General features: G+C 54.4%; 1 protein-coding gene across 1 annotated transcript; it reads right to left on the reverse strand.

Annotated features, from left to right (window-relative positions):
- Positions 1-5950: 5950 nt before the first annotated feature.
- Positions 5951-7862, reverse strand: LOC146766465 (olfactory receptor 14J1-like). The gene has a single exon (XM_085588373.1). The coding sequence runs from the start codon at positions 7225-7227 to the stop codon at positions 6295-6297; it is 933 nt and encodes a 310-aa protein (XP_085444499.1). The 5' UTR covers positions 7228-7862; the 3' UTR covers positions 5951-6294.
- Between the last annotated feature and the right edge of the window lie 2018 nt (positions 7863-9880).

Raw genomic sequence — 9880 nt, forward strand, 5'->3', positions numbered from 1 at the left:
GCTGTTAGCCCTGTTCTATTTGTCACTGAGAGACGAGGGAAGATTAACCTGGATAACCACCCTGACACCCAGCCCAGAACCTGACACGGCCCCAGAGACCAGGGATGCTGCTGCCCCAGAGCCTGACCCTGCCCCACAGCCACCCCAGATATGAACCACCCAGACTGGGTGGGGTCTGGTGAGGGAGATGCAGGAGATGCTGAAGGAGTGCATTTCCCCAGCTGGTGAGAAGCCCTCCCCCTGCCTCGAAAAAGGAGAGTCTGATGGGGCAGCAGTGGAACCCACAGATGTTACAACTGTCCAGGTTCAGCTGAACCACAAAGGCAGCCACAGCCAGCAGCAGTCGCCCCTGTAGAAACAAGGAGGTCTAAGATGGAATCAGAGCACCCAGATAAAGGAAGGCCCTCACAACCCACAGAGGAGCCAGAGGTTGTGATCATCACCGACTCCCTGACGTACAAAAGTCTCTGTAACCTGCACAAGGACATTGTACGATGGAGACGTGAGGCTTATACAACCTGACTGCTTCAAGTCTGAGACCTCATGGGTACAGGTGTCCAGCTGGATGGTGGTGAGGCAAGGAATTTGGGACCCTTGACCCAGGACTCAGGTATGAATCAGATTTTTGTAAGGGAGCCAGGGTCCCTTTCCCTCTGGGAGCAGATTTTAATGAGTGTCAGAGAGAGGTTTGTCCACAGGGTGAGAATGCAGGAGCACCAGCACAGAACGTGCTGGGAAACCCTTGAGGAAGGGATCCAACAGGTGAGGGAAGTGGCAGCATTGGAGGTACTCTTTGGGAGGGATGGACAGCATGATAATGATCCCGACAAGGTCAGGGGCACAGGGCAAATGCTGTGGAGTCTGGCAAGGCTGGGGCCGTCTCAGTACACCACCTTCATTGCCACGATTAATGCCAATAGCAGCCGAGAGATAGTGGGCTCTGCTGCCAACAGCTGAGAAATTGTGAGAGTATGATCCATGGCCCAGTGCAGGCTCATGGCTCTGCTGTGGGCAAGGAACTCAAAGAGGACATGAGGGAGATGAGGGAGGAGGTGAGGAGGAACAGTTCCCACATTGCCCCAGTGCGAGTCACAGGCCCCAAAGTCAGAGCCCAACGTTCCCCAGTCAGAGAGAGAGGGTACGCCCCACGGGTTGGCCTGGGGTTCTTTCTGCCTGACCATGGGGAAGACATGGGAAGGTGGGATGGGAAACCCATTTCTGTCCTGGCACCGTGGGCACATCAGCTCAAGGAGGGAAGCACTGACCAAGGGAATTCCAGTGAAGTGAAGGCAGCCTCAACCTCCCATGATCGAGCTGCCGAGTATGATTTGTCAGATCACCTTGAAAGTACCTCTGCCATGTATGCCTTGGAAAGAAATAATAACCAGGGCTAGAGGGCCCCTGTCTCTAGCCAGGGAGAGGCACGGGAAAACCGGATCTTTTGGTCAGTGTGGATCCAATGGCCTGGCACATCAGAGCCACAGAAATATGAAGCCTTAGCTGATACTGGTGCACAGTGTACCCCAATGACATTGGGACATGTGGGGACAGAACCTGTTTCCATTGCCGGGGTGATGGGGGGATTGCAGCAATTGACCCTGTTGGGAGCTGAGGTGAGCCTGACTGGGAAGGAGCGGCAGAAACATCCATTGTGACCGGCCCAGAGGCCCTGTGTATTCTGGGCATAGACTTCCTCCAGAACGGATGTTACAGAGACCCAAAGGGACTCAGGTGGGCTTTTGGCATAGCTGCTGCAGAGGCAGAGGACATTAAGCAATTGAACACCTTGCCTGGAGTGTCAGAGAACCCATCTGCAGTAGGACTCCTGAGGGTGGAAGAGCAACGAGTGCCAATTGCCACCTCGACAGTGCACGGCCGGCAGTATTGAACGGATCGGGATGCCGTGATCCCCATTCACAGAATGATCCATGAGCTGGAGAGCCAAGGGGTGGTCAGTAAGGCCCACTCACCCTTCCACGTCTGGTCTGTGCACATGTCTAATGGAGAATGGAGATTGACTGTGGACTATTGTGGCTTGAATGAAGTGACTCCACCGCTGAGCGCTGCTGTGCCAGACATGCTGGAACTCCAGCACGAGCTGGAGTCCAAGGCAGCAAAGTGGTACGCCACTGCTGACATTGCTAACGCGTTTTTCTCCATTCCTCTGGCAGCAGAATGCAGGCCTCAGTTTGCTTTCACCTGGAGGGGCGTGCAGTACTCCTGGAAACTACTGCCCCAGGGGTGGAAACACAGCCCCACCATCTGCCATGGACTGATCCAGGCTGCTCTGGAAAAGGGTGAAGCTCTAGAACACCTGCAATACATCAGTGATATCACTGGTGGGGGAACACAGCAATGGAAGTGTTTGAGAAAGGTGAGAGGATCGTCCAGATTCTGCTGGAAGCTTTGCCATCAAGAAGAGCAAAGTCAAGGGTCCTGCCTGAGAGATCCAGTTCCTGGGGTAAAGTGGCAAGATGGACAGAGTCAGATTCCAACTGAGGTCATCAATAAGTTCACTGGGATGTCTCTATCCACCACCAAGAAGGAAACACAAGCTTTCCTAGGTGCCATAGGTTTTTGGAGAATGCACATTCTCAAGTATGGCCAGATTTTGAGCCCTCCCTACCTGGTCGCCCGCAAAAAAACCAATTTCCACTGGGGCCCTGAGCAGCAACAAGCTTTCACCCAGATCAAGCAGGAGATCACTCATGCTGTAGCCCTTGACCCAGTCAGGACAGGACCAGATTTCAGAAGTGTCTTCAAAGTGGATAGACTATATTGAAAACAATGCAGAGATAATTGTTTTGTCTTTTTAACTTTTCTTATTTATATCTTGATATGAGCAATATCCAATTGATATTGACCCCCAGCACCTTGTTATGCAATCTGAATACATATGAAAATCATGATCCTTCATGGCTGACAACCAATAACACTTTGTCCCTACCCACCCCCCACCATTTCCCTCATCCAACCCCTGGCACTCCTATGCATCAGGAATCTTGTGGCCAGCAGGACCAGGGCAGTGATTCTTCCCCTGCGAGACAGAGTGAAAATTTAACAGGGTAGAAATCCATTTGGATTTAGGTGAAATGTGCTGCTTTGAGCTTGCTAACATGAGTGAAATATGATGTTTAGTCTGGTAACTGCAGCACTAGCAAAGTTGCCCCAGCTAAAGAGAAAGAATTCAAATTTCCACACTAAAAAGAGATAAGAAAGACTCCTTGGGCCTTTAAACAGACCACACAGAGTGACCCAGGAGTTCTTTCTGTACTTTCTGACAAAAACAAGTGTAACTAGCTCTAAGTGTAACATGAAATCATCAGAATGAATATGCATGAACCTATTGTGAAATTCTATGCCTATGGAAATTAATTAAGGGTAATAAAAAAGATTTGGGACTTCTCAGGGGTGCGCATGTCCACTGAAGGGCAATGAGTCCCTACATGTGTCCAGCACTGTAAATAAACATACCATTCCCAACAAATCTTTATTGGAATTGTGGGGTTTTTATTTTTCATCCGCATTTCACCTGTGCTGGGCACTGGTTGGGCAGCACCTTGAGAGCTGGGTCCAGTTCTGGGGTCCCCAATTTAGGAAGTGTCGGAGTCCAGGACAATGCAGCACCAAGGAATTCATTGTGGCACTCTGAGTCCTTATGGAACCAAGAGGCCACTGTGACCCTGCAGGGCCTTGTGGAACCATGCAGAGCTTTGTGACAGAGCAGGACCTCGTGTCATGATGGGGCCATTGTGACCCTGCAGGGCCCCATGGAACTGAGGGGCCAGTGCTGCCCCTCAGGAACTCACGGAATGCAGGAAACATGTTTGACACCGTGGTAGCCCTTGGGACCAAGAGGCCATTGTGACACTGTGGGACCAAGGAGAGCATTGCTGCCCTGCCAGACCTCATGGAACCAAGGATCCACTGTGACACTGCAGGGCCTTGGGGACCACGGTGACATTGTGACACTGCAGGGCCCAAGGATCCAAGGGACTTTGTGACACCAAGGGGCCCCATGGAACCAAAGGGACATTGTGACACTGGGAGGCCTCATGGAATCATGGAGACCATTGGGACACTCTGGGGCCTCATGGAACCCTGGTGACACCAAATTGTTTGGGAGTGTGGATCTGCTGGAGGGTAGGAGGGCTCTGCACAGGGCCCTGGACAGGCTGGATCCAGGGCCCAAATCCAACAAGGTGAGGTTTAACAAGTCCAAGTGCCGGGTCCTGCAATTTGGCCACAACAACCCCTACAATGCTACCGGCTGGGGACAGAGTGTCTGGACAGCAGCCAGGCAGAAAGGGACCTGCAGGGACTGATGGACAGCAGGTTGGACATGAGCCAGCAGAGTGCCCAGGTGGCCAAGAAGGCAAATGGCTCCTGGCCTGGATCAGGAATGGTGTGGCCAGCAGGAGCAGGGCAGTGATTCTTCCCCTGTGCTGGGAACTGGTTGGGCAGCACCTCAAGTGCTGTGTCCAGTTCTGGGACCCCCAATTTAGGAAGGACAGGGAGGGGCTGCAGCATGTCCAGAGAAGGGCAACAAGGCTGGTGAGGGGTCTGGAGCACAAGTGCTGTGAGGGGCAGCTGAAGCAGCTGGGGTTGTTGATCTTGGAGTAAAGGAGGCTCAGGGGAGACAAGGTGGTGTCAGGGAACAGGTTGGACTTGATGATATCCAGGGTCTTTTCCAACTTTTCTGATTCTGGGATTCTCTGAAACCACCCCTGGAGCAGTTGCAGGAGGAGCCCTGGGCCTCCTCTTCAGAACCTGCAGCAGTCCAGGTCCCTCAGCTTCTCCTCACAGCCCCAAAGCCCATCCTGTCAGTCCTGCAGAGCCTCTGCAGCTCCTCCTCACTGCCCAGAGCAGGGAGCCCCACAGCCAGACACAACAGCCCAGATGTGCCCCCCTGGTCTGGGGTGCTTCTGGCAAGGGAGCAGCACCAGGCACTGCAGGAGTCTGCAGACAATTCCTGCAGCACTTGTGGGATGATCCTGCTCCCCAAGGGACGTTCCCATGGTGCCAAGTCAGGAACTGCAATGGGGAGTGGGGCCAGAGAGGAAAGGGCAAACAGGAATGGGCTGTGTGCAGGGGAGGGAACAGGGGTGGGCAAGAGGAAGAAATTTCTATCAGGAAGAATAAAGAAAGCAAAGGTGAAGCCAAGGAAATGCTCAGGGCAGTTTGGGGGTGGCTGCCAGGCAGCCCTGGCTCTGAGCAGCAGCGTCTGCAGTGGGACAGGAAACTCCCAGCTGATGGGAACAAACTTTCTGGCTGATTGCAGAGGCCAGGACAAAGCTGAGTGGTTTCCCTGGCGTCCCCCAGCCCTTCCTGGCCCCAGGGGCTGATGGCATTTGTGCTGCTTCAGGTTCATGTCCCCACAGCACCAGCCTGGGGGTGCTCCCGTCTGCTGTGTGCAATGCAAACAGGGGCTGCTGAGCCAGTGCTGCTGTGTCTGTGCCTGCAAGGATGCGGCACCTCTGTGAGCTGGGGGAGAGGCCAGGGCTGCAGAGGGGGGATGTTGTTGGCAGCTCCATGAGGACGCTCTGGGACGCTGCCCTGGGCTGTGCAGCGCACTGGGGATGGATCAGCCCCTGCTCTGCTGCTCCTTCCCATCTCCCCCAGGGCCCTTGCAGAGCACCAGCCGTGCTGTTTGCCCCCAGCCTGCCCACGGCCAGCCTGGGGCTGCTCACGGGGGTTTTCTGTGCTGAGCATTGGCCTGGCCGTGTTCTTGAGAGAGCCTGGGCAAGGAGCCTGGAGCCCCCAGGCCCTGGCCTGAGGCGTCAGCGCTGCCCCAGCAGTGCCCATGGCCTGTCCCTGCTGCAGCCCCGGCACTGCCACCCCCAGGACTGTGCCCGGCCCCGAGAGCACTCAGGCCCTGCAGCAACACCAGGGCCACCAGGGCAGCGGGGCAGGGCCACGGGAGCAGCACTGGCAGCACCAAGTGCTGCTGCTTCTGGGCACAGCTGCTGTGCCAGCACTGATCTGCCCCAGCTCCGCACACAGACATTGCTGCTGCAGCTCCAGAGAAGGCAACAAAAGGGCATCTCTGCAGAAAACTGTGCTGGGAGATTCTTGAGTCCTTTAAAGCCAGTGAGAGCACAGCCCCTCATTGACACAGTCTGTGGGCACAGGGAAGGTTGAGAGAAAGAAAATTAGAAATGGCGCAAAAAATTCATTTATTGTGGACAATATGAAAAAAAGTAAAACAAAGAATAAGAACCTGCAAAATGAAACAAAAAACAAATATCAAAGATGACTTTTATTGTAAGTGATTTGCAGAAATTGGCCAGCACTTTAATGTTCCTGAAAGAATCCAGTCATCAGTGTCTTCACTGCAGCCTTGAGCTCCTGGTTCCTCAGGCTGTAGATGAGGGGGTTCAGGGCTGGAGGCACCACCGAGTACAGAACTGACAGGGCCAGATCCAGGGATGGGGAGGACATGGAGGGGGGCTTCAGATTGGCAAACACTGCAGTGCTGACAAACAGGGAGACCACAGCCAGGTGAGGGAGGCAGGTGGAAAAGGCTTTGTGCTGTCCCTGCTCAGAGGGGATCCTCAGCACAGCCCTGGAGATCTGCACATAGGAGAAAACAATGAATGCAAAAGAACCAAATCCGACAGACACAGTAACAATAATGATCCCAAGTTCTCTGAGGTAGGATTTGGAGCAGGAGAGCTTGAGGATCTGTGGGATTTCACAGAAGAACTGGCCCAGGGCATTGCCATGGCACAGGGGCAGGGAAAATGTATTGGCTGTGTGCATGAGAGCATTGAGAAAGGCACTGGTCCAGGCAGCTGCTGCCATGTGGGCACAAGCTCTGCTGCCCAGGAGGGTCCCGTAGTGCAGGGGTTTGCAGATGGACACGTAGCAGTCGTAGCACATGATGGTCAGAACAGAATACTCTGCTGACATGAAAAAGACAAAGATAAAGAGCTGAGCAGCACATCCCGTGTAGGAGATGGTTCTGGTGTCCCAGAGGGAATTGTGCATGGCTTTGGGGACAGTGGTGCAGATGGAGCCCAGGTCGCTGAGGGCCAGGTTGAGCAGGAAGAAGAACATGGGCGTGTGCAGGTGGTGGCCGCAGGCTACGGCGCTAATGATGAGGCCGTTGCCCAGGAGGGCAGCCAGGGAGATGCCCAGGAAGAGGCAGAAGTGCAGGATCTGCAGCTGCCGCGTGTCTGCCAGTGCCAGCAGGAGGAAGTGGCTGATGGAGCTGCTGTTGGACATTTGCTGTGGCTGCACATGGGCACCTGTTCATGGGGAAAGGACAGTGAAGAGAAAAAGGAGATGCCTTTAACCAAAATCAAAGGCATTTCGCATGAACCTCTTTTTTCTATGACACACACGGACATATTTTTGTGTTCAAGAGTCCTGCGGATTACTTTTTAAGCTCCCCCCATGTCTCTCCTGGTGTTCTTGGAATCAGAAACCTTTAGCATTTCTGCTTCCCCCAGGGTGAACAAAGCAATTTCTGTGAGGCAAAGTGATAAGTGGAGAGTAAGGGGAGATGGCCTGTCGTTCTCACCTGTTCAGATTTCTCTGGGCTTTAACCACTCTCAGTTAGAGGATGATCACGTTCCCATGCTTCCCTAAAATGTCACCAGGCACGGCTGAGAGCAGATGGATCCACAACAGCTCAGCTCCACATTTGGATCCAAGAACTCACTTTGCTCATTTCACCCACCCAACAGCATTTTCAGTGTCACAACACCTCTGCCTTTCCTCATCAATCTTATAAATCAGAGATGCTCTAGGACAGGTTTGCACCCTGGATTGAAGCTCCCAGCTTGGACTGAAATCTCAAGGAGACTTCCAAGTGTCCTTCTGATGGCACTGGATGAAGGGAGGTGCAGCTCCTTCCCTGGCTGCACTGCCAGCATTGCCCAGAGCCGGGCACTGGGGACAGCTGTGTCACCCTGAGCCAGCTGTGCCCCTGCCAGAGCCCCCAGTGCCGGGCAGCTGCTCCCAGCCCTGTGCTCTGCAGAGGGAACTGGGCCCGGGGCTGCAGAGCTGCCCCACGGCTCTGCTGCAGCTCTGCCTGCACAGGAGGGGCTGCACGCCTTGGAGCCCCGGCCCTGAGGGCAGAGGCTTGGCTGGGGCACAGGAGGGAGGGGGCTTGTGCAGAGGGAGGGGCTGCACTGGAGGGGATCCTCTGGACATCTCTAAACTCTCCCTGCCTCAGCATTTCTGGGTTTTGTTTTCTTTCCTTCCCTGATCTTCTCTCTGCTTCCGGGAGATTTTCCTCCTGCAGGTGTTTCCCTGTGCCTCATCTCTCCCTGCCAGCATTCCCACACCCCAAATATCTGTGCACTCTCCTTGGTCTGACGGAACCCTGCCTGTTTGCAGGGCACAGGCTGAGGGCAGGTTCTGTTTGCAGCTTGGAGAAAAGACAGCTCAGACTGAGCCAGATGGCTCCAGCAAAGGTGATGCTGGTGCTGTCCATGGGCAGAGTGGCTGAAAGCACAATAGGGATCTCCTGTGAACCTACTGATCACTAAAAGTAACAGTTCAGACGTCTCATGCACTTGTCAATATTCATAATCAACCTTTAATATTTATCCTTCTTTCCCTGCCACTCTTCAATAGTAGACAGCTGACTACAAATACTTAGGAAATTTCCACATTTTTATCAAAATCCTTGTCTTGGAAATATTATATGACTAATCAGAAGCCCTCAGTATGTCAGAGCTTCATGAGCATTTCACCTCCCTTGCACCAGAAATATTCAGTACTCACAGGATCTGTGGGCATTGGGATGTTCCAGCTTTAGGAGATCACTCCAGGAGCTGCAGCTGCATTGTCCTGCAGCCAGAGGTTCCTGTGCCAAGGGCTGGCAGTGATTCTGCCCCAGGCACTTCTCAGCCCCTTCCCAGCCCTGACTGATTGAAGCTCTCTGTGCCTCTGTGCTGTGCCCGGGCTGGCTGCAGGCAGTGCCCCAGCCCTGCTGGGCTGGCAGAAGAGCTGCTCAGCAAGAGAAATGTGCTTTTGAAGCTCTGCTTGGTTACCAGCATCACCCTCTGTGCCAGGAGCCCGGCCCAGCTCAGCAGCACAGACAGAGCACAAGGACTTTAATGACCGTCTCAGGGGCTGCTGTTGTTTTCATTAGTCTCATTCCCAGAGAGTGTGCTCAAAAAACTTCTCAAGAACTCAAAGTGTGATTGAAACACTGAAGTTTCTTGGACTTTTAATGGGTCCCACTGAGGGACACAACTGAGAAAGTGTCCCCAAGTAGAGCATAATGCTGGAGCAGAGATGACAGCAAGGGACAAGCAAGGGGAAGGTGTCTCTGGTGCTGAGCAAACCTGGATGTGTTTCAGGAATGCAAAGGGCCCAGGCCTGAGCCCCAGCCCCTGGCAAGGCAGATCCTGTCCCTCCCTCATTGCTCAGGGCTCTTCCCGGGATGGGCACTGGCATGTGGGGATGTGCAGTGCCAAGGGCAGGACCATGGGGCGGCCCCTGCCAGGCTGCTGAGCAGGGACAAGGAGGCACTGAGGCCCCAGGGCTGCAAGGGTCACTTGTCCCCTCGTGGCCTCAGGCCCAGGGCCAGCAGCCATGGCCAAAGGGCTGCACAGGTTGGCTCTGTCAGGGCCTTGCAGCTGCTGCACATCCCTGAGCCCTCTGCAGCCCAGGCTGTCCCACGGTGTCCCTGCCCTGCGCCTCTGTCCCTGCAGGCTGTCGTCACCCCCGGCTGCCCCACCTCGCTGGCCCTTCCTTTGCTGGCAGCTCTGCCTCCTGCTGCCCCTGCCTGGCCACACAAAGCCTTGGGCTGCTCCAGGCTCCTGCTGGGGACGTGTTGCACCACAGCCCTGCCCTGGGAGGGAAATTCCCTTCTCCTGTGTCCAGTCTGTCCTTCCCCAGCTGCATTTGTGGAATAATTTCT

This window comes from Lonchura striata, chromosome 10, assembly GCF_050655825.1.
Source record: "Lonchura striata isolate lonStrDom1 chromosome 10, ASM5065582v1, whole genome shotgun sequence".
Classification (NCBI taxonomy): Eukaryota; Metazoa; Chordata; class Aves; order Passeriformes; family Estrildidae; genus Lonchura; species Lonchura striata.